General features: G+C 34.5%; 1 protein-coding gene across 4 annotated transcripts in view; it reads left to right on the top strand.

The window, feature by feature from the left end:
• The window catches only part of BRINP3 (BMP/retinoic acid inducible neural specific 3), a 327,366-nt gene that overhangs the window by 131,650 nt on the left and 169,845 nt on the right, over positions 1 to 25,871 (top strand). For 3 of the 4 annotated variants that reach the window (XM_066253514.1, XM_066253513.1, XM_066253515.1), the window contains one exon: positions 1,820 to 2,105. In XM_066253514.1, the coding sequence (XP_066109611.1) occupies positions 1,870 to 2,105 (236 nt within the window). In that variant the 5' untranslated portion in view covers positions 1,820 to 1,869. Of the gene's footprint in view, positions 1 to 1,819; positions 2,106 to 25,871 lie in introns of those variants that run through there. The other variant, XM_066253517.1, reaches the window with a different exon arrangement.

The following is a 25,871-nucleotide window of genomic DNA, read 5'->3' as shown; positions in this document are numbered from 1 at the left end:
ATTAAATGTTGTATATTTGACTATGTTTGATCTGCAGAATAAAAAAGATAAAATACTTGTTAGTCACAGGGGCATTATACTACACCATTATGCATAATAATAATTCTTATTTTACGAATGTAAGTGAAAGATACTAATAGTAAGAAAAATGATAGTTTCTATGTAAGAAAGATAATATGTAAACAAAAAAATAACTGTTTTCCCCATCAGAATTGGAAATAATGAGTTGAATCATTTGACGATTCTCCATTTATACAAATAACTGATGGAAATCCAGCATCTCCCAATCCCCGTTTTAAAATGTTTCTGTTAGGTAATGTGATCTTGTCTTCTGATAAATCATTTTTTAAATGTATTCACTTGAAAGACTTCCTGTGTGGTATGCAAAGATGGTATTTTTTAATCACCCAGTGAAGTAAGTCATATGATTGGGCAACTCATATAGTTCATGGTTATTAGTCCTTTTTATTGTGTGGTAGCTAAAACTCTGACTTTGATGATCTGGTCCAGTCATATTGTATCCGTGTTTTGACACACTTTTTAGTTGCAAAATTATTGCTGTATGTCTCATATATAAATAGCTTAAGATTGAATTATGAATTATAGGGTTATGACTAGAAAGCAAATTAAAGCTATCGATTGCTTTATCCAAACACCAGAGAAATATGACAGTATAATTAAAAGATTTTACCTAATACTGTGCATTTTGATTGCTTTCTAAAGAGATGTTGCTGACTAAAAACTTTCACAACCAAAACTTTCTCATTAGTAGAATTTATATACTGCATCATTCTATGTGCTATAAATAATAATATTGGAAAAATTGGGAAGAGGGAAAGTAGAGTTGAATTCATGTATTTTTAGGATTCTTTTTTCTGCATCATACAGATATTGCATCAGCTGCTTTGTGTAAAGTCCCTTTGCCATGGCACACTGGGGTTACACCTCTTGTCACTTTATATTTGATTGCTCATATAATTAATATATGTGCTTTTATAATTTTTGTATAATCTGCATTGTCTTGGCTTCTGTGTGAATATGAATTTTGTAGGTATACCTATTTAGCTCATGAATACTACAAAGAGGCACATTTCAAGCTTTTAGAGATTATAGTAATAATTTAAGTAGGATTCTGTTTGAATAATCTGGAAAATTTGTTTCTAATAGGGTAATAGAAAAAAATACTTGAACAAACATACACCTCTACTTCTTCCCCCACCACACATCCATTTATCTATATCGAGAGATAGACACACATACTCACATATAAACCATTATTTATTTATTTTTATTCCTGTATTCTTAAACCTATAGTTTTATTCCATTCAACTTTATATATGCTATGCAAATGACTACCTAAATATCTTTCACTCATTTTAAGGCATGTTTCTAACACATCTGAACAATAAACTACACTTAGTATAAAAATTTATAACATGATTTATAACACAGGTAAACATCCATTATTTATTTAGATAGTGTTTGATGTTCTAAAACATTGAAGCAGAGAAAGGAATTATTAGTCAAAACTTCAGATTGTCGATTTCTAGGTTTTCACAATCTACCATTACACTGTCATAATAAACCCATTATGACTCATGACTTATTTTCCAATCAGTTTAGAAAGATACCCATAGGAAAGGGGTCTAGCTTTCACAAAAAGAAAGGATTTTGGTTTACTTAGTTACTTTTGCTATTGTCAGATTTAAAATGATGATAATAGATTAAAAAAAATAAAAAAGGATTAGCCATCTCAACACCTTAATGGTTAGAAAAGAACCTTACCGGGGCTAACTAATCGCCTGTGTATTTTGTCTAGGTGTTGAGGGAAAGCTAAGAGAATGAAGGCTCTAAGTCCCCAGAGGAAGCATGATATGGCGGTGCAGACCTGGTGCTGAATTTCTCTCTCTGATGGCTCTATGGGAGTGGATAGCCCTGAGTCTTCATTGCTGGGTTTTAGCGGTTGCCGCTGTCTCGGATCAGCATGCCACAAGCCCCTTCGACTGGCTCCTGTCTGATAAGGGACCCTTCCATCGCTCACAGGAATACACAGATTTTGTGGACAGAAGCCGGCAGGGATTTAGCACAAGATACAAGATCTACAGGTATGAAGCAAAGGGAAAGTCAATGCAGAGATATCTCCCTTGAACGTTGTGTATAAATAACTTCCTCTAAGGCGATGCTTCAGAGGGGAAAGGGTTCTTATCAGAAAGGTTATTATTTACTATTCACCTTAGTAATGTTTTCATGTTATGTAAACATATTTCTCCTAAAGGTTAACAGTCTAGAAGGATGAGATAATGGTGACCACTTGTACTTCCCTTTCAAATTCTAGAAGACTCCTCTGCTATCAAGTAAATTCTAATTAACTTTGAAGCTGAGTCCATCACTGTAAACAGCAAAAAATTTTCTTGGTGTTTCTTTTTTATTTTTACCTTGCTGAGTTCTTTTTTTTTTTAGCTTAAGTTGATTGCTGTTTTCTACTAGTCAGTGAGAAGATGAGTCGATGTATAATGTCTTTTACCAAATAGGTAATTTACATTCAGGCGCAGTCAGAAATGAAGAGATAAAAAGAAATAAATAGGACATGGCAGCCAAGGCCAATCTACAAGGGGATTGAGATACACGGCCTTTGTCTTTCACTGTTCTTTTGTGTTTAATTCTGAATGAGTTACACAGAGGGGTCGGATATTAAATCCAACAGACTGCCTGCACCCTAAACCCCATGGATCCATGAAATAGAGGACTGTACAAGTGGTTGCCTGAATGGACTATGTTGTATTGATTGATGCAATGGACAATGTTTTATAAAAATTTTATTTGGCTTGTTTTTTTTGCAATAGAAGCTTCCAATTTCCCAATGACTGGGTTAGCATTCATGGAGACACCAAACTTTGTTTTGCATTTGTGTGTCTGTGTCTATGTAGATACTGTGATATAAGTGCTTTATTTTGTGTTGTGTATGTGCACCAGAGGGCACTGTGCTTCCGGTCTGTATGTAGTCTTCTATACGGCACTGTGAGAAATGTATAAATCCATCAGCAGCGTGTATTTACAGAAGAGACTTGAGGGTATTGAACTAGTCCTGTGAACCATCACAGAACTATGCATGCGTGTGTGTGGTGTATGCTTGTGTGTGAATAAGAAATTCCTTAGTGCCAGCAGCCAGAGCACTGTCACAAGTTTATAGAAAGAGTCACTCCAGTTTTTTAAGCAAATGAAATGACAGATATTAAAGATTTTCTTTCTGAAATGCTGCAGAAAATAGTATAATTCCAGCTGTATCTCTTTTTACATGTGTGTGTTGGTTTGCTTGCTTTCCTCCCTGGTTTGTTGAAGCTACTGCAATCTAAGGCTGTAAGACTGTCTTTTGTATTTCAGCATTCTGCAGGAAGATTTATAACAGCCTGTCAGACAGACCTGTGCAGAGCACGTGCCCATGATCTAGTGGGATCTCTATTGGGAGGTCTGAGGTGTTGCCTTGTGTGTGATTGTTGGAGTTTGGCATTTCGGTTGACGGGTTGTGAGTTACAAAATGGCTTGGCTTTTTTTTTTTTTAAAGATTCTAGGCTGAATGAATGAGAGGCATTAAAATTATTTGAATTGTCATATGGAACGGGATGAAGAACACCACCTTGTGGTTTGTTTGCAAGGCTCAGATGTTCCCTTTAGAATTCACTGGACTCCATTCTTTTTTTTTTTTTTTTTTTTTTTTTTTTTTTGCATTTCTCTGAAGCTGGAAACGGGGAGAGACAGTCAGACAGACTCCCACATGCCCCCGACCGGATCCATCCGCCACGCCTACCAGGGGCAAGGCTCTGCCCACCAGGGGCGATGCTCTGCCCCCCAGGGCGTCGCTCTGCTGCGACCAGAGCCACTCTAGCGCCTGGGGCAAAGGCCAAGGAGCCATCCCCAGCGTCCGGGCCATCCTTGCTCCAATGGAGCCTTGGCTGCGGGAGGGGAAGAGAGAGACAGAGAGGAAGGGGGGGGGTGGAGAAGCAAATGGGCGCCTCTCTTATGTGCCCTGGCCGGGAATCGAACTCGGGTCCCCCGTACGCCAGGCCGACGCTCTACCGCTGAGCCAACCGGCCAGGGCCTGGACTCCATTCTTAATGACCTTCATTAGTTCTATACTTCAACTTTACGATGTCTTTATCTTTGTGGCTTGAATAAACATGTGTGGAAATTGTCTGTTGGTAAATGATGGAATATCCTTGTCTTCTGCTTGGATCAGACTATAACTTCCTATGTGACCTTTGAAACATTGCCTAATGATGCTATATGATCTTTGATGGATGAAATTAACAGTATCAAATATTCATGAAGATTCCTTTCTTATTGCCGCAATGAGCTGTTTCACTTGTCTAACTAGTATTTCCCTAAACTTCAGAGAAGTTTCTTCACCTTTTCATCCAATTTAATAGATCTGAGTTTTTCTTGGAGAAGTTAACTTTGTTTTTGATATATCAGACGATCTCAAATCCAAGGATTAGGATCACTTTTTGGTTTTTATATTTTGTTATTCTTTCCTATTTGTCTTCAGAAATAATTATTAGAGACTTTTATCTTTCACAAATGTTTGACCTCAACTACAGAATTTGCGATTAGGACACATAGATGAGAAATTGATAGTGTACCATTTTAAGTACTAGATTTATAATTTCAAAAAACCATATAGTTTCCAAAGTGATCAGCAGAATTCTAATAGTGCCTGTTATCACTTTCATAAGCTACTTCATGCAGGGTATTGTGTTGACATAGTTTCTGAAAGGCATTAATTATGAGTGTAAAACATATTAATCCTGTTAAAATAATTAGGTCATATCTTTTTCAGTTGTCTTTCTTTATCTGTCTCCTTCTCCAGAATCATATGGTGCTTTTCACCTCAGATATAGAACAGCAAGAGCATAAGAACTAAGATCATAGTCAGGGTTTAAAGAAAAAATATCTCATTTTTTTAACAAGGTGCATTTTTGTCAACTAATAGCACTTATATTTTTAAATTAATGTATATTATGAAATATGTTTTTTTAGATTTGGGTCTGAAACTACATTATGACTCAAGAGGTGATTATTTTATGAGTAAGTCATTGAAGAATCTAGAATGAGCTTGTTAACACTTAACTGGTTATTTAGTTAAATAGTACGAGTTGGGTTTTCAGCCATCTTCCTCTCTTAGCTAAAGATTGAAAATAGAAACCTAAGCACAGGCATTTAAAGTAAGTGTTCTCACTTTTAGAAAACAGACAATGCCTGGAGAAATTTTGTCTGCTCTTAAACGTAGAATGGGAGCATCTTGGCCCCTTAATAAGTTGGAGTCTTTTGATTGTGGTTATTATTTTCAGAGATGCCCTTAGGCAGTATGCTCGCCAGCAAATGTATAATTCCTTCCAGACCATGGAAATCCTCATCTTTTTCATAACTTACATGAGCTGTGAATGAACAAGGGACTCACTTTTAGTGACTCAAACTTACACACCCTTATCTCAAACCATGGTTATGAATTCTAAAATTATAAGGTAGTGATTTTATTCTCATAAAAGAGACATTTCACATATGCAAATATAGAGGGCCCTTGGGTCACTACACAGTTCTGTTCCTACAACAGTGATGTAACCAAATTTTGGTGTAAGTTGATACACACCCAATCCTAAGTCACTTACCTATCTTAACACAGCTGTAAAGTCATAATCTAGAACAGAAAAACACAAAACAGTAAAAGGAAAAGGACATAAATATACTGTACTGTATACTATATTGTAGTAACAAAAAAAAATAACAAAAATTGAGTGTAAAAAAACGTACGACACTAGCCTGACCAGGCGATGGCACAGTGGATAGAGCATCAGACACAAAGGACCCAGGTTTGAAACCCCAAAGTCACTGGCTTGAGCAAGGGGTCACTTGGTCTGCTGTAGTCCCTTAGTCAAGGCACATATGAGAAAACAATCACTGAACAACTAAGAAGCTGCAACAAAGAACTGATGTTTCTTATCTCTCTCCCTTCCTGTCTGTCTGTCTGTCCCTATCTGTCCCTCTCTCTGACTCAGTCTCTGTAAAAAAAAAAAAAAAAAAAAAGACGACACTAACAGCATAAACAGAAACACTCACATCTTAATGTCTTCAAGTTTTGATGGGAGTGAGCACTGTAAACTCGAAATATTATACATAGAGACTGCCATAACCTGAGGACTCCTTGTATTACAAATAATATACAATAATACTATTATTTGTCTTTGCTTTGACTGCTAACATTATTGTTTAACTACCTTTTAAGCAAGTGAATCATGAGGATAATTATAATGCTTTTCTTATACTCTTTCAAAATACTATAAAGATATGTCATATTCCTGCAACTTACATTGTTTCATCAGCAATTTTTCTAAGTGAAGTTTGAGTGAGAATAGGAGGCAATTGAAATAAATGTCGAGCCTTATTGGCTTTGTAGCCATCTTCCCTGAAAAAAAAATTGTATCTACAAAATGACATAAACAATGGTCACCAGACAGTAACAATCATCAGACAAGTCAGTGAGACCATCTTAGAATATGCAGCCCCAGCTGAACTGGTAGAAAACTGAAACCATATGAGTGACCCTAGGTATACCAGAAGAACCAGCCAGCTGAGCCTGACTGATACTGCTCATTCTTTCATAGAATCATTAACAACAACAATAACTACAAAATCTTATTTAAAGCCTCTAAGTTTTGGGAAAATTTTATATGTACCCCATATAATTGATATAAGTGTTTTTCATCAGGAATATAAATCTATCAAGTATTTAGTAATACCATAATATAAAATGGTAAACATGACATCATTTGTGAAGGATTTCTTTAAGAATGTATACCTTTTAAAAATAAAAAACTATAGGGACTTGGTTTACAGTATTTACTAAATAGCAATTTCTGACCCAATCACTTCAAAGTGACTGCTAAAATTCTGTGGGTTCATGAAGGGAATAGCAACCCAGGAGGAAGTTCTAACAGTACAATAACTATAGTTGAGATCCCCAACTTTCTTCCAGAAAATGAGAGGCTTTCAATAGCTGTAAGAATAAGTGAACAGCAAACATATTTTAATACTTAAGATAGAAAAAGACTCATAATATTGACAAAGATGGCAATTTCCTTAAATACAGTTAAGAACTATGTCATTACCATCAGCGCAGAAGCCTGGAGCGGGGCCTAATAGAGAGTATACAGCCCTCTCTCTCTCTCTCTCTCTCTCTCTACTAAAGGACCCTGCCTTGTGATGTACCAGAGTATATAAATAATCAATTTGTCTCTTTCCCCTCATGTTTGGAGATGATACTTCGCAACAACAATAGAATAAGTAGAAAGTTGTCAGATAAGTATGTCCTATGCAATTCTTGAGACCTATTTAAACTAAACAAAATAATGTGTTTTTTATTTAAATTCTAATCTAACTGGTTGCCATGCATTCTATTTGAGAAATCTGTTTAGGCTAGAAGGAAATAAGTGATTGCTGATGTTGCTGATCAGGTAATCAAGACCAAGGATGATCAGAGGAAAATTAGGAACGCTGAGTGCAGGGAATGCAGCTTCTTGGGGACTCTCTTGTTCTGACTGTTGGAGAAATTGACGTCAGGGTAAATGATACCTCCAGTGTTGATAGCCACATACTCATGGGTCCACTCAGACCTCTGAACATCAGTGCATCTCCAGCAAACCAGACAGTGAATGGGAAAAAGTGACTCACACACTCCTCCTCCTAGCAGCACCTAGGTGTTGATCAGGCTCTCTTTATTTCACACGTCATAGATAAAATAGAAGTGATGATATCTTTGGGCTCACAGTGTATAACAGTGTGCTGGCCGCATCATGGAGAGACCATGCTTCCTGAAGGAAGGAAGGGACAGATAAAAAATAGTAGACAAAGAAGAATTAGAGAAGTATCATAAAGATTGAGTGGAAGGGATCATCTGTTTATGATCCCACACCCCTAACACACTCACGTACACAAGTGTGTACACACAGACACCTGTGGTCTTCTCAATAGGTTGTAAGAAACCCTGATATCTATAACACAGGAAGGGTAATGAAGAAAGACTATTTTGGAAAGAAAAAAGAGTTGGGCAAGGTAAGGTAATAATTCTGCAAATCGACTAAAATGTAGCAACAAGAAAAAAATCCACATTAAAAATAATTAAATACAGAATTAAATGTAAAAATTACAAATATGGTTATAAAATGGCATGGAAATGTTAATATAATTCTTAGAAGAGACAATACTTAACATGAAGAATAGCAGTTGAGTTTATGTCACCCAGGTTTATAAACTAAAATGATATGAATAAATACCTTAAAGAAGGACCAGGTGAAAGATTGAGTAAAATCTTTAAAAAATTAAGTAAAGAGTCAAGATTTATATTCATTTAAATTCTGAAAGTAGGAATGGAAAAAAAGAACAATGGTGGTTAATTCATTTATCTTCATTCTTTTGTCTTCTGTGAAAGTCACATAAATACTTTAAAAATAATATCTAAGAATCTCTCATATTTTTCTGTTCATGAATTATTGAACATAAATTTTATAACTTTTCTTCTTCTGCCATTTTAATTCTTTCTTATTTCTTACATGTTACAGTGAAGTGTCTATAGTGAGAAGGAAGCAATTTTTCCTACTTGGTTGATCCTTTATAAATCATTGTATTAGTTTGCTAGCACACTTTACAGTGTAGAGATAAATTAAGAAGAGTGTTCTAGTTAGTGATTTTATATATAAATAACCTAAATTGTATTTAATAACTCTATTTAGTTATATCTCTAATTTTAGAATTAAAACATTTAATACATTTAAATTTTTATTTAATTTTAATTCACAAAGAAACATATGGATTCATATTTTAAATATCTTTTTGTTGACATTGAAAAAATTTTAGTCACAAATAAAAAGTAATAGTCAAAGGCTTATGAATTATAATCAACTTGCAGAAAAGCCATTCTTAACAAGGATTGTATATAATCTTATGATAATATCAATATATAAAAGACATACTTTGTAACAATTAATAGAATTTGTAAGTAATAATTTTTAGTCTAACAGTACATTCATGTTTGTTACTATTTTTTTGTGTGTATTTTTCCAAAGCCAGAAACGGGGAGGCAGTCAGAATCTCGCATGTGCCCAACTGGGATCCACCCAGCATGCCCACCAAGAGGTGATGCTTTGCCCATCTGGGGCGTCGCTCTGTTGTGACCAGAGCCACTCTAGCGCCTGAGGCAGAGCTCACAGAGCCATCCTCAGCACCTGGGCCACCTTTGCGCCAATGGAGCCTTGGCTGCAGAAGGGGACGAGAGAGACAGAGAGGAAGGAGAGGGGGAGGGGTGGAGAAGCAGATGGGCACTTCTCCTGTGTGCCCTGGCCGGGAATCGAACCCGGGACTCCTGCACGCCAGGCCGACGCTCTACCACTGAGCCAACCAGCCAGGGCCCTCATGTTTGTTACTATTAAAATGAGAAAATGAACAGGCTTTCCTGGCTACACGATTATTTACAGAAGAGAAAATAGCAATTATGATTTTTGGCATATAATTTATTTGATTATTTTTCATTCTGTGGTTCTATCTTACCAAACATTCTAATTCTTCTCTGCCATTATCTCTATGGTCTTCTTCCAAATACAAATTACCAAAATTATCAGTATTGTTTTCTTTTGTTATCAATGTTTTAGACCTTCTGAGTTGCTAATATGTGTTTTTTTAGTTGGACACTTCCAAAAATACAAACTTCAGAAGCAGAAGAAAAATATAAAAAAACCTAAATAATAATACCTCTGTAGGGTTTGTTTTTTTTGGCTTTTTTTTTTTTTTTTGGTGTGTATTGTGTATATTTAAATAGACTTTTATTAAAAAAATAGTTATTTGCATTATATCTCTTATTGTAAGAAAAGGTCCTAAAAAAGAACATTTATGTTTTTTGTGTCTTAATACAGAATAATTGATATCTAATTATAATACTTAAAATTCCTGCTTTTAAAATATGACTTTAAAAATTGCAATTAAGATATTATCTCTTTTATTTTTTTAAATTTTATTTATTGATTTTAGAGAGAGGGAGAGAGAGAGAGAGACAGAAACATCAATTTGTTGTTCCACTCATTTATGCATTCTTTGGTTAATTCTTGCATGTGCTCAGACTGGAAATAGAACCCACAATCTTAGCATATCCGATTGATGGAACCAACTGAGCTATCCAGCCAGAGCCTCTTTTATTTAATAAGCCTGTAATGTGAATATATATAGTAAAAGATTAGGCCCTCATCTTAAAATGAGACTTTCCAAAATTAAAGCTGAAATTTATACTTAGTATTTATATTTTGTTATAGATTATATTTATTTAATATATATTAAACCATTTTTATAAAAGTAGCAAATTAAAAAAAATTAGGTTACTCTTTCTATAAAGTACTGATTTTTTTTTTGCATTATTATTAATTGGAATCATAACTTCATAATCTGCTTGAGGATGAAAGTATTCTCCAGTAAAATTCATTTGGCCTCGAGAAAAGTATTACATAAATTAATTAATAATATTTATCCATGGAATCTGCCTCTTAGACAGAAGTGATGTGTGATGACACGCAGATGTTCAACAAATGGTTGAAAAAGTTACGTAAAGTAACTTTTTCATATAGTCTTATAGTCTTTGTTCATATAGTCTTAATTTTTCTTTCTTCTATTTCTTTACATATATTAAACAAAGGCAGTAAAAAGTATACTATTTATTAAATCCACAAATTTAGGAACATATCCATAAACTGCTTCAGCTTACATGTAAAAGCTAGTTACCTTGATTATAGGCAAAAGGCAATTTTAAGTTCTTTGGTTACTGTTAGAGAATTATTGAAGATTCTCTAAATATTGTAGTGATAGTCAAGAAACAGAAGGTTTCACAGCATTGAAAGTAATTCTCTTATTTATACGTTTATTGTTAAGGTACCAACACCCCGTATGTTCTGTTGTCATATGAAGATTTTTTGTCTTTCTTTTAATGATTTTTCTCCCTTTTCACTCATGTCCAAACTCCGTGTTCCCCCTTGAACTTAGGCAAGGAGAATGGCTTCACCACACAGAAGCATGGCTTTCCTCCAGAAGAGGTTTTCCAGGCTGCTAACTTAAACAGATAGCAGCTAACTAATTAAACTTTCTCTCTCGTTAGCCTCAAATTAGCACAGGCTCTGTTGTGCTGTGGCCTTGGTGAGCTTGACTGTCTTATCTTAGAGAAACACATAACCATTATCCCAAAACTTAATAGAAAATTAGATTTAAATGAACACTCCCAGTGAAAATTTATAAGGTATTTATTCACAAAATGTAATCTCTCAAAGATTAACCATTATATGAAGAGTAACCTTTTACAGTCATCATAAAATTCATCCCACATAAGAATACTTTCCATGTTTGTTATAAAAAAAACAAAGGGATGATAATTTTCTTTGCAATTATTTTTTTTTAGAAGTGGGCTTTTTTTTTTTACATAAAATCAAAGATTCTGAGGATTAAAAGTGCTCTTAAGAGTCCACTACCCAAACTATAGATAAGTCATGCTATCTAAACACCATTTTTTAAAAATTGAATTTATAGGGGTGATGTTAGTTAACATAATTTTACATGTTTCAAGTGCCCAATTCCACAATGTCTCTGCCGTGGTATTGTGCGTTCAACCCCTGTCCCCTGCTTCGCAAGACAAGTCTTCATCTATCACCATTTATGCCCTGCATACTTTCCTCCACCTCCCACTCCCCTCGCCCCCTCAATCTCTCAACCCCAGCAATCACCTCAAGTGCTTGAAAACTCAGCCCATCCCAAGATAACTGAATCCATGTGAATGCAAACATGACTCTTAGGAATGACTTCTTTGTGCATCTGTTAGTGTGCATCTTCTAGCAGTTGTCCCCAATGACCTGTCTCTTGTACTTTCACATCATAGCTCTCAGGCCTCCCATTCCTCTTCTGTTTTGTAGAAATAGTACTTTGGTTCTACCCCACACTCTTTATGTGGCAAGGTTTACTGTCTTACAGCCGAGATCACTGTGTGTGTGTCATATCTCATTTTAATGTAATATGAAAATATTTTGGCCCATTTGACAAATCTGTCAAGAGAGTAGTAATGAGAGGATTCGGTAACATGTGACACTTGAACTGAGGTCTGAAAAGTGAGCATGAGCCATACCAAAGCAGACATTATCAGTTATGTTCACAAATTGATTGACACAGCAAGCCAGCCCCATATACCACATATGTGATCATTACTGTGAATTATTGGTAACTTTCAGCTTCTGGAAGGCTTATGCTCAACTGTGGAAATTCCATTCTTTTCCTTATTCTTATGGCAAATGCAGGAATTGTTAGACTTTGAGAAGCACAAAAACAGTTAAAGCTTCTAATTAGTCCTGCAGAGACTGAAGCTTTGATAACCACTGCAGTCCCACCTCATACAACAACAAGCAGTAGAATTGCAAGCCAAGGCAGATCTCATTTCATTTGAAAGGAGGCAGCCATGAAACCTCAACTTCTTCATTGTCAAATTGCAGACACAAAAAGGCGAGTGTTTGCAATGGACACTTGGCCAATGTTTAACAAATTATAATCAGAGTGTTCACTTTTTGTGGCTGATTTAGAGTCTGAATATCACCCATTGTTTTTGAATGACCCAGAAGGGTGAGATAGGCTGTTTTGAATCCACATATTGTCACCTCAATGGTATAGTTCTTCAAGTAACTTAACTTTGAAAATTGGAGAAATATCTCTCTGAATTGTGATTGGATGTTCCATTGTTTCCAATTTTAGTAAAATTCCATGACTTCTATATTGCATTTAAGATGTAATTTCTAGATTTTAAGTATGAAAGCTATGTTTAGTGAAGCATTGTTGGACTTGTACATGAATGAGAGCAGTAATGAGATGTGTGTAGAAAGGTCCCATTTTATAGAAATCTGTTGGGATTTACATATTTGTGAATTAAGTTTTGATGATTTCCAATCCATCACTATTCCCATGGGTGTGTATTTGTATATGAATGAATACCCTTTGTTCCTACATTCCCTTCCAACCTTCACTACCTTCCTCTTAATAACATTATTTGTTTCTTATTTTATACTAGAAATGAATGCCTAGTAGGGATTGTGGGTTTATGTGCAATATTATTTTTCAATTCTTTCAGCATGCAGATAAGCTGCTGAGTGACATTTTAGAAAAAAATGCATAATATTGTAGATTAATATTCATCTAATTAGCATTATTTGACAGAAAAATACAGTTACGCAGTAGAAAACGGTTGAAAGCAAATGGTTTACTTGAAAGTTTATGCATACAACTGAATTAATTTGTAAGATTTTCCATTGAAAATGAAATACTCATCTTTTTCAGTTTAACAATTTATTAAAAGAATTATTTTTAAGCAGGAAGTAATAAAAGTTCCATGTGAATGATCTCTTAAACTTGCCTCTAAATATGCATATACATATCAAATGTATTTAAAATTAATTAATAACCAGATTAAGTATATTATTTAAACAAGAACTTCATTGAAATTCCAGAAATATTTTTAGAGTTAATAATTTTGTGAGAATATATGTATGTACTGTCCTTTTAGAAATGGCTGTTCGAACTAACACTCTAACCTGAAAAATGATATGTATTTAATATGTTATATATTATCTATTTCCTGAGACATTTTAGTAATTACCACATTATCCTCTAGTTCTATCAGACATATTGCTCAGAAATACATTTTATGAGAAAAAAAAAGTCTTATAAGGTTGTTATCTGAACAGGATAAACATATTTAAATAGTTTACAGCACCATTAATTTAATTTCTTATAAATTAGACAGTGGGGTTGAACTCTTTCATTTCATAGAGTGGTTTCAACAGCAAGAACCAAACAAATAAATTCTTTGCTTCATAAAGCTTAATGATGGCTTTTTGTCAATACTTCAATATTCCCTACCAAGAAGAAAATGTGGCATACCATCACTGCTTTTGTGTCTGATTATCTATAAATGTCATTGAGAATTGGAAATTATCCCTTATAACAGCTGAAGCAGCAAAGTCTTGATAAGAGAAACTCACATATAACACTAAAATATATTTCAATTATAGAATGTAGATATGAAGTGCTGACCTGCTCTCTACGTCTGCATTCTTCCTTTCCCGAAAATTGCTACCCTTTGACCTTCATTATCTTGAATAGGCACACTCAGGCTATTGTTTATACCCTTGCATAAATCTTAGCTCCTTCAAAAGAAATGTAGTTGGCTGTGGCTCTACATTGTAGGACTTACTGAGCCTTTCCCCCGTATTGTGCTAGTTCAACCTGAACTACGTGTATTGAGTTCTGATAACTGGTATTCTACCTTGTTTCTAAGGGTAAGGGATACCTGCACAGCAGGGCTGATGCTTAGCTGTCTCCCAGGGTCTTCGGTTTGAGTAACAGCATTAATGTTTTTCTGTCTCTCTATCATTCTTAAATACTACTGCTGGGAAAGAGGCCAACAAAGAGCCAAAGTGACTGAGTTGAGATGTTTGAGCATCTTTTCTTTCTGTGATTCACCTTACTTCTGATAAAAATCAGATTTGAAGTAAGCCTCTATGTTTCATGGTCAACACTGACATCATTATAAGGAAACACAGAAAAGAATCAGATTACAGTGAAGTCAGGTTTTACTAGAAATGTTTCTAAGTTTTTCAAACTATAGGAATGATATACAGATATAAAACTATTCTAGAATCTTATGTATTGAGAGTTATGTTGTAGTTGTTATTGTTCTTAAGTATTTCTTTAAAATGATGAAATTATATGCTAATAACATATCCCTTTTAAAAAGAGGTAGATGTTATTAAAATTAATTTAAAAATCTTTAGGCAAATTGTTACAATTAATAAATACATACAAGCCTGACCAGGCGGTGGCCCAGTGGATAAAGTGTCAGACTGGGACACGGAAGACCCAGGTTCGAAACCCCAAAGTCGCTGGCTTGAGCACGGGCTTATCTGGTTTGAGCAAGGTTCACCAGCTTGAGCCCAAGGTCACTGGCTTGAGCAAGGGGTCACTCAGTCTGCTGTAGCCCCCTGGTCAAGGCACATATGAGAAAGCAATCAATAAACAACTAAGGTGCCACAATGAAGAATTGATGCTTCTCATCTCTCTCCCTTCCTGTCTGTCTGTCCCTGTCCCCCTCTCCGTCTCTGTCACAAAAAAAATACATACAAGATTAAATGAACATATTTAGTACAAATTCAAACATTGCAAGAGGATATTTGCAGAAAAGTATGTCTTTATTTTTTTAAACTTAATGTACTGGTTTTTAATTTTTTATTAGAGGCAATAGCTTCATTCAGTATATATAAACCTACTGTGTTTTTCCTCTATACTGATTGATATTCAAATTCTTTGCAGTCCATATTAAAATGAAATATATCTTTGCATATGTCTTTCCATATACATAAACATATCTATAGAATAAAAACTTATAAGTGGCATTGTCACATGAAAAGTTATATGCATTTAAAGTGTTGATGCTGTTTCTAATGACCTTACTTAAATTTGTCTTGTTAAGAGTGAGCTTATGAATATTATAATATATTCATAATACATCAATTATTTATTATATAATTATATAATGCTATATAATTATCTTCCTGAAAACTGTCTGTTTATGACTGTTGTTATTTTATCTTTGGGTAACTTTCATGTTTCAATAAGTGAAGATGATGTTATGAAACTGAAGATAATGTTTCAAAAAATTAGATACATTATAAAAATTGTGAAAAGAAGTAATTTTAATGAAAATGTCTAGAGAGGAAAATATATTTGGTATTTTATCCTGTCACTCTTGACACAATCTGCTGTCTTTAATTTAAAAGTAATCTCTAATAAGCAAATCCAATGACCTTACCTCAAATCTGTTATAGTATGCATGTGGTTACATAGCATAAACGAAAAGCATGACCAAGGGTTAAATTACGGTCTTGCCACTTTAATAATTTATAACCTGTACAAGTCACTTAAGCTCACTAATCATCTGTATCATCATCAGTAAAATGGTGATAATGGTAGTATTCACCGTGCAAGTTTTATGTGATGATTTGACTAAATCACCCATGTCACTAATCATGTAATTACGATTATCATGAGCATCTTATCAATATATCATGTTCTGGTCTTGATCACACCTTAAGGTCCAAACACACTTCTCCTTTAGTCTGTAGTTGGGATTCTCTGATGTCTCATATAACTTCTTTCCTTATCCCTCTTCTGTCTTATTTTTAATGAATGTTAACTGTTTTCAGAGGCTGTCATATAAGATAGGAGATAAAGGTTTCTTACATTTCTGATCTTGCCTCCCTATGACTAAAATATGCAACAGTTCTTCCTTACCAGTAAAATAGTTTTGAAACCTTCCTGTGAACTATTCCTAAATTAAAACCCAGAACTATACTGTGCAAATAAATGTATTTCATTTAGAGCTTTAGAATTGAGAAACTCAAGTTTGAATTACGGCAATTAGATTATGTATGAATTTGTTACAGGCTAGGTTTTCTCTCTAGAAAGCAGTAGCTGAGAGGTATAGACATTTTTTCAGAGCTCATCTGAAATTTTTATTTTATATAATAAGCAGTCTTTGATGTCAAGATTCTGACATTCCAGAAATAGAAAGGGGTGTAAACAAATGCATGAATCAACTCTTAAAGATAAGAGAACTAAATGACAGGAAATGCAACATTTATAGAGAATTCTCCCAGTTACCAGACTATATATTGGATGTTTCATATTCAGTGTCTCTATTAATTGTTGTACTAATCTCTGAAATAACCTGGATTAAGAAGCCCTCCCATATAAGAGAAAGTTAAGTGGTTTGCATGCAATATAGTGCTCTGTTTTGATTCACACATAATATTTCCCATTGAACAATCTTCCATTTTTAAAATTTAATGAATTAATGGGTAGTATATGAATGATTGTAAACTAATGAGAGCTATGAAGAAAAAAAAATGATTGCATTATCTGGAACAATGCTTGGAATAAACATTTAAATCATAATAATTCTATATGCCTACAACCCAGAGACAAACAAATTTAACTGTTGGTATATTTTCTTCTAATAATTTTTATGTACATGCTTTACAAAATTGAGATTACATATTTTTTTAAATTTTGCTTTTTTCTAAATTTTATACTATGAATACTTCTTAGTATTACAATCTTCATGGCCATTATATATAACAAAGGCATTCAATTTAATTAGGTCACCTTGCTGTCCCATGAGATATAAGAAGATAGAATAATAGAAAGTATACTGTATAACTTAAAAATTACACACATATTATATATATTTAATGGTGCCATAGCAACACCTCTATTTGAAAAATACTTGTGGGGGATGGGAGTGCAGAGATGAGATTGGGAATTTATTTTTTCTGAGAAATAATTGTGAGTGTTATTCTCTACACTCAGATATACACTTTCCTTATGTATCTGCAAACCAAAGACCACATATAAATTTTTAGAATCCTCAGATTATATTGTAATATTTAAGAAATACATGCTTCTTCATTTCTCAAACTGCACCTTATATATACATATCAATGAATAAGTACAGGACTTTTTTTTTGCATATCTGACGCTGTATTTAAATTTTTGCTGATTAATAATAAAAATGTCAGACTTTTCATTATTTATTGGCTTTTCATGAAAGTCAGATTTATCGGCTTCCTGTTGAAATGGATGCGGCGAGAGGGGAAGATTTTACTGCGATGGTTTTGTCCGAGCCATCTACCTTTCAGAAAGGCACAAATCAACATTGTTTGGGTCTAATGGTTATTGTTTTGGAAATAATTCTAGCAAGTATAGCTCTTTGAGGTCAAGCCAAGGTTTTGCCAACTTAGCTGTTGTACAACGTTACATGTTACCTCAGCCTCTTTGTGTCGGATCCATTTTATTTTATCTGACTTCCAGTTCACATTTCCATGAGGAGGGGAGTGGAGCATTAGCCTTTCTTTCATAATGTGCGCTATCCCCTTGTTAAGTATGTAGCTGCTGGCTCGTAATAGGAAGAATTGCCGTGGCAAGTTAAAAATGTAAATTTCTTTTAACCAAGTAATTTGGCACTCTTTTCTTAGCGTTGGCACTCTGTCAGCTTTCTTCATTGTTGAAGTCAATTGGTCGCTGGAGATTGAAGATATAAAAGCATCGTTCATTTATTTTTAGGACTATGTTAAATGCTTGTGTTAAGACATATTTGCCAGCATTGGTCTGTTAAGTCTTAAGTCCTTGGTACCACCTGGAAATTGTCAAATTGTTTTAGTCCAACAAGCGTAGATTTCTTTTCTACCATCTAAGACTTTTTTCATCTGGACTTTTAAAATTATTTTTTATGTATGTAAATGCTTCTCTAGCACCTATAATTCATATGGTTCCTAATCTTTTTCTGTCTTCCAGACTAGCACTTTACTTTCATTATTTTAAACTTTTTTCTTTTTCCTTCTACGAGGTCTTTCTCAGTCTTGGCCTCCATGTCTTACTATGGTATTGAAAGTGTCAATTCTGTTTTGATTCATATTTTGTTATCGCAATTCTGGTTCCTTGAGGTCCTCCCTTATGTCATCCATCGTCCCTTTGATGGCATCTGTTTTCTCTCTCTGACTTCTTCACCTCCTGGGTGTGTTCTCTTAGAAAGCCCTGTCATCTCACATACTGCTTTGGATACTGTCAGCACAGTTCCAAAATTTCCTTCTGACGTTTGAAAGCGATACCCTTCCTGAAGACGGCTTTATAGAACTAACATCCCTGAGATGTCTAGGTTTTGTTTTCCTTGATCGGTGATGTTTTTTAGAACTCCTCTATGGTTGGTTTCACATGACCTCTTCTTTTAGCTCTTAGAACTATGCATACGGCTGATTCTCCTGTGCTTGCTATTACTGATCATTCCCTTCTAGTACAGCAAATGGCAGGGTCTTGTGTTGGGCAGAATATCTAGCCCTAAGTTTCTATCAGGCATTTCTTAGCGCTGTGGAGCCAGGTGTTACATTAGACCATTGCATGGTTACTTGACAGTCAAGATTTAAAGTATGTATGAATTCCTAAAAATACTCATCCTTTATTCTGCCTTATGATACAGCTCTTTGTACAGGGACTCTGCCTCTCATTTTAAAATGCCCTCTGTCAACATCAGGTTGTTTTCTGAGACTCGATGTCTGTATGGACATGAAAAGGCTGAGATGAAGAAGTACTCAAGCCTTTGAGACTAGACCAATAATATACTTTACTCTGGCCTCCATACTTTGGCTGTGTAACAACACATTTGAGAGGACAGAGTAGTCACACCACAGAATTGAGGATAAAGGTTAAGACTCAGGAATTTTATACATATACAACTTATCTTTCATGGAAAGAGACAGGTGATATATATTTTTAAATCTAGTATGTTGGAGCAAATCCAAAAATAAACCACACATATACTTTAAAAAAAGAAATCCTTTGTATGGAACTATTATCAACCAAGAAATTAAGTATAATTTAAAGTTCAGGGTGCAGCATGTGTACAAGAACAGGTTGTGAGCGACTTTGAAGCTAGGTAAACATAAACTACCTTCACATTGTTTAAAACTGGGTTCCAGTGATATAAAATTATAAAATTTTTCAAGACAAAAAAAAAGCTGCCATAAGAATAATAAAAAATAAACTCATGTCTAGCACCAATGACAGAAGGTATGCATGCACATATGCGTGTTTTTCTGGGGGCGGAAAACTTGGGAGAAATCTGTGAAAGTCAAAAGTTTGACAAATTCATTTGTGAATCAGAGATATCAAAAGACAGCATTTCATTCTTTTGTACTGATTTAATCTTGAAAAGAGTTTAATTGTGCCACATTGGATAAATTAAGACAGTATAAAGTATAAGGACAACTTAAATTAAAATAATCAACTTTTTTTTTGTCAAATTAGCAAATAGTTAAAAGGTCTGATAATTCTTTATGTGGCGAGAGTAATTGAACTATCTGCTGCCTTTCACAGTATTGACAGAGGGAAAAATATATGATACTATATTATATAAATCTACTTTAAATATTGATAATGTCTGCTCAATCCCCTCTCTCTGACTTGCTGCTAAGTAAATAAACTGAGAATTCAAATCAGCATAGTGAACTGAGCTGCCTTTGAAAGGCTCTGTCCTATTCCCAGAAACATGGAATAATACCTGGTGATTGTTGGTGAATTGAAACATAGACAGAAGAGGAAATCTTCAGCTTTCAGAAATAAAGAGGTTACCTCTTAAAAGAATGTGGAACCATGGTTAGCACGTCCTGACTAGCTTGAGTACCCTGATGACACCCCAGAAAGAGCCCCAGTGCCCCACACCCTGCCCACAAGGACCTGGAACAGACCAAAAAACACTGTGTGAACATCTGGGGTCTAGCAAAGTTCTCTCTTTCCCTTCAAATGGTAAAAACCAATGGAAGCTACCTGTCTTCCTGGGCCACAAATGATAGACAACCTTCAAAACTCAGATTAAAAACAAACAAACTAGTATTTCAAAGATTGTTTTTAATATGAAAGAATAAGAAGCTGGAAGAGGGTAATAATACCCTAGCATTTTAAGTTCTCTCAAAACAGTTAACTAGTGTTTACAAACAATATATGTCAAAGGAAGATTATTTTAAATATAGAAAAGCTATTTTAATTCACCCCAAAATTGCTAAACCTAAAATAAATGCCTAACGCTAAAAATATTCAACACCCTGCTTAATTTTGGAATGACATTCAAGATTTTAAATTCACTCCCCCTCTCCCCCATGTCACTACCCAACAATTGCACTCAGTTATTATTTCTGGAGGCTAGGCTTAGAAGATTATACTTGTGTGTGGGGGGCATAAATCAGTTATAAATTCTAAACATCTTACAACTGCTCTGTTACAGTGAGGTTCTAGTTTCCTATTACATCAGGGAATATTTATAATAAATCTGCAGGCTGTGTCCTGAATGTCATTTTTCCTGGGATGTCCCCTACCACAGGTGTTGCTTTTCACTGACAGTTATATTTATGATTTCTGAACACTTAAATAATAATATAGGATCTAATTTGCTAATGTTATTTTTTCCCTGAAGTTCATAGGGAATCTGAACTTTCTGAAAATTTATTGTGTTAATCTAGCAACACATAACAGTCTATCAAAAGAAAAAATATATATAGCCTTACCCCAAATATCTATATAATTCTGCCAGTGTTTCTTATTCTAGTGTGTTCCTCATGTAGCTCACCCTTTGGGTCCATCCAGACTCGACTCTCAGATGTCTCAGGCTCCTTCTGAATGGCAAGGCTCTGCCCAAATTCCCAATGACATCATTATGGGTTGCTTTCCAACATTTGTGGCCCATTATTTTGAAAATACAATTTAAGGAATTAATCATATCTTAAAAATGATGGAACCATTACCTGGAATTGTGATTGTCACAAAGTGCAGATAGAGCCAGTGGAATAGAACAGCCTGCATGAATCATAATTCTCATTGGGAAGTTTTATGGAAGACCAGCTGAGAATATTAGAACTTTTAGAGTTAAAACCGTTTACAGAGATTACAGAATATGGGCACACTGATTCCAGGTTTCATGAAATATTGATAATTCAGACATGCCCTCTTTGTTATATGAAGTCTAAACAGAACACATGGATGGTTACTTAAACAATCATATATATAATTTCAAGAAATGGAGCGAAGATTTATAACATAGAGCAGTGATTTCAACTTTTTTTAATCTATTGGCATGAATATACTAATTACTAAAATTTTGCGGCACACCAGAAACATTCTTGCTGATCTGACAAAAGCAAAAGGTATAATTTAGATTCATTCACACTGAATGACTATTGTTGTGTTGGGTATTGTCATTTTATCTGACAATCTAAGGAAAAAGAAGTCAGTGCTCCTGATTAAATAGTCAGGTATTGAATTTTTAAAATTTATTGGTTTTTAGAGAGAGCGGGAGAGAGACAGAGAGAGAGAGGAAATATTGATTTGTTGTTCCACTTACTCATGCCATCACTGGTTGATTCTTTTATGTGCCCTGGCCTGGTGAATATCTTCCCCCATTTTTCATGAAAAGGCTATTCATTACTGTAGTATTTAAATTGCATCTAGTATACAAAATAAGACATTTGTGACTTAAAAACAGGGCAATTGTTGAGAATACCTATGAAAAATAGTTACTAGAAATTTATTGGATGCCAGCTTGAGTAATTTTATTTCTAATTAAAATTATTGTTCAGAGAAAGGTTTGTGCAGTCATCAGTAGAACAGCTAGTACCAAGAAGACATTTGTGTCATTCTTTTATACTAAGTGAGAATCAGGTAACTATAGTATTATACTTACTAAAGTTGTAAGGGCAGGAAACTCACACCTCTGCACTCAAGAGGTTTCATTGAACAAGCTTGTTCTGACCCCTTTTTGGTAACTATAAAACAGAAATCTTTAGATGGTGGAAGGGCTGAAATCCCACTGGAAGCACCATCATTTCCTCCTGTCCCAATCAGGCTCAGCAATCTATTAAAATTCAGCTATTTTTGCTGGAACTTTGAAGGGAATATCTGATGTTACCTGAATAAGTAAGTGATAGGATTTGTCATTTTCACTCTTAAAGAATATTATGATTTTTTTTGGGGGGGGGGCCCAGGATGATGGTTTGATGACATATTCTATAATTGGAGGACTAAGGTTTGCTATTTTTTTAAATAAAAATTTGTCAAAACTTAACACTTTGCTGAAGGTATATGGATACTTTTATATGTTAATTAGAAATATCTACTGTTGAGACTGTGCTCATATATAGAAAATGTGAATTTTCTTAGAAATAAAAGTGTTGGTTTATTTGCTTAACAAGCAAGGCTACAAATGGAATGATTGTTAAACATTGGATTTTAGTCTTTCCTTGTGATAAGGGTGATGAGTCTGATCTAATTACATTTACTACCAACACTTGCCTTTTACCCTTGGGTAGTCAGTTAGTGCATTCTTCCAAGTTCTGACAGCCTCCAACCTTTTCTATACTTGTCTTAAAATACCTGTTCAGGACACACATTCAGAGATGCTAACACAAAGACTGTTGAGTGAGTGTGACCTGTTGAGACTATTGGAAACAGAATAGTGGTCAAATGATGGGCAGACGATGTCAACTCAAGGGACTGGAGCATTCTAAGAACAGCTGCGTGTCCATTGTTACTTTAAGACACTAACACATGCTTCCTCTTGAATAGCTTCAGTTGTTAAGTCATTACCACCTGCAAAACCATCTGTGTTCTTTTGAATCTTATTTAAGATTCATACAGAGATTCACTATAAAAATCTACTTTGGCCCCCAAATTTGGTTTGCTTGCAAATGTATTATACCAACACAGCTGATATTTGTAAAGCCTTTAAAGAGAAACAACTTACTTTAAAAGAAAGAATTCTTTGAAATTATATTTGCATATTGACCTGGAAATATTTTTCCTGAGTAGGAATTTTTTTTACTTGTGGTTAGTATTGGCCTGCACACCAAAATTTTGCATTCATTTTCAGTTAATTTGTTTTTTTTTGGTGTGTGTAACCATTGTTATTTTTTTAGTTTCTTAAGGCCTAAACGAAAATGTGTGTGTGTGTGTGTGTGTGTAAATGTATGTGCACACATAGCCTTTAAGACTAAGAACTGTACAGAGAAAATAGATGGAAAACTGTGGAGGTGGGTAGGGTTTGCCTTGTTTGCTTACTTAACCGCAACTACCAATACTTGGTATAGAGTACTTCTGCATATAGTGTTATCTCAAATATCCATACAATATAATACAATATTTTTAAAACAAAGTTTAGATGGAACACTCATGGGGTGAATACTTGTATTATTCCTTTTCAAACTCAATTATAAGTATTACAGAACAGATTTTTTTTATAAATATAACCAATGATTTAGACTTAATATTGATAAAAATTTTGTATTGTCTCCCAGTGGAACAAAAATAATCCAAAGAAACATACTTTATTTAGTTTTTTCAATTCTACTAATTCATTAAGAAAGTTAGTGAGAATGCAATAACTGAACTTTGATTTTTGAAAATTGCTTTTAAAATTCTGCAATTAATTTTAACTTTTTAAAGTGTAATGCTGCCAATGTTTTTTTTTCTTTTTTAATTTTCCCTGCGATTACAAAGGACTTATGTAATTAAAGTTTTCTAGTATTTTAAGTTTAAGAGATGAATATTGAATTCAAGATTTGCTTTCTCTCTTAGACAAGCAAAGCAGTCCTGAGCTTATAAGTGGGTATACTGGAAAATCTAAAATCATTCTGTTTTGCATAAAAAATTTTAAATCAGATGCATGAATATTTTATAATGTGATTCATGTCACAAAATAATTTACATGATTTAATTTTCTCTGCAAAAAGTGATCTTTCAGAGGTCCATTTTCAATAAGGAGCCATGCATTGCTTTGGCTTGAATGTAAGAGTATGTCAAGGGTATCATTTCAAAGAAACTAATAGCTGAGTTGTGAATTTTTCTCCATCAAAGCAAGCAAGCAAGAAAACAAAAATAAATAGCTAAGACAAAACTTGCCTTTGTCTCCATATCTTAGTAAAACCAGCGCTGTTCATCCAGTTGTTCAAACTGGGCATCTTGGAGGCACACTCTGCCCTGTCCCTCATGTCTGATCCACCAGTGAGTATTATGATTTTAACATTTATATTATACTCCACATCCAGGTATGTTTCAGTTTCCATTTCTAACATTACTAACCATTGTAGGTTACCACTATTTCTCACTTCTTCAACCTATTCTCTTGGTAATAGCCAGAGAAATCTGAAAGGAAAAATGTAAGAAGGAAGGAAGGAAAGAAGGAAGGAAGGAAGGAAAGAAGGAAGGAAGGAAGGAAGGAAGGAAGGAAGGAAGGAAGGAAGGAAGAAGGAAGGAAGGAAGGAAAGGAGGGAGAGAGGGAGAGAGAGAAGGATGGAGAGAGGGAGGGAGGAAGGGAGGGAGGAGAGGGTGGAGGAAAGAAGGAAGAAAAGAAGGAAGGAGGGGAGGGAGGAAAGAAGGAAAGAAGAAAGAAAAAAAGAAAGGAATCATGTATCAAATATTTTGTTTCATTATGCATAACATTTGCTCTGAATAAAAAACTAAGGCATACCATTTCCAAATTGCTTGTTTTGTTAAAAAGTTACATTAATGGTATTAATATGTTCCTATTGCCAGGTATTAAACTCTATATAAATTAGAGTTTAAATAATTTCAAGGAATGAATTGATGGCCCAAAAACTCTCTTCCCTTCAATATCACTTTTTTTTCTGGATTTACCAAAGAACTGGGTAATAAGCTGTGCCTTCAAATTTAAACTTTTCAGCGAGAGCTTGACATGCCAATATTATTTATTGGCCATAGGAGTATCCCAGGATCTTAGATTTCAACTATTGAGTTGGGTTTGATATGGGAAGCCAGAGCTGCAATGACTTTCACTTGGAAGGATCCCCATTGTCTGTGGGTGTGGCCTTCAGACTTGCAGACATTTTCAAGTAGTGTATACATTTTTCCTCAATAGATGACTCTGCTGTCACTAAAAATCCTGTTCTGTAATGATCATAAAGATTCTGACCAAGAGACAAGGCTAATATATCGGACTGGAATATTTTAAGAGCAGTTGTAATCAGGCATCTAGTTTAACCGAAGAAGACCCTTAGTCATGTTCCTATGAGACCTTTGATTTTGTACTGGTTTCTCTTCTCTTTCAATATGTTTTATTTTAAAGTAGATTAGCTAGAAGAGGTAACTAAATTAATTACTAGAAGAAACTGTTCTGTCATTTTCATTTAAAATTTAGAAAACAT

Source organism: Saccopteryx bilineata, chromosome 1 (genome assembly GCF_036850765.1).
Source record: "Saccopteryx bilineata isolate mSacBil1 chromosome 1, mSacBil1_pri_phased_curated, whole genome shotgun sequence".
In the NCBI taxonomy this organism is placed as follows: domain Eukaryota; kingdom Metazoa; phylum Chordata; class Mammalia; order Chiroptera; family Emballonuridae; genus Saccopteryx; species Saccopteryx bilineata.
The sequence above is the reverse complement of the archived record's forward strand: the minus strand, read 5'-3'. Positions and strand labels throughout refer to the sequence as shown.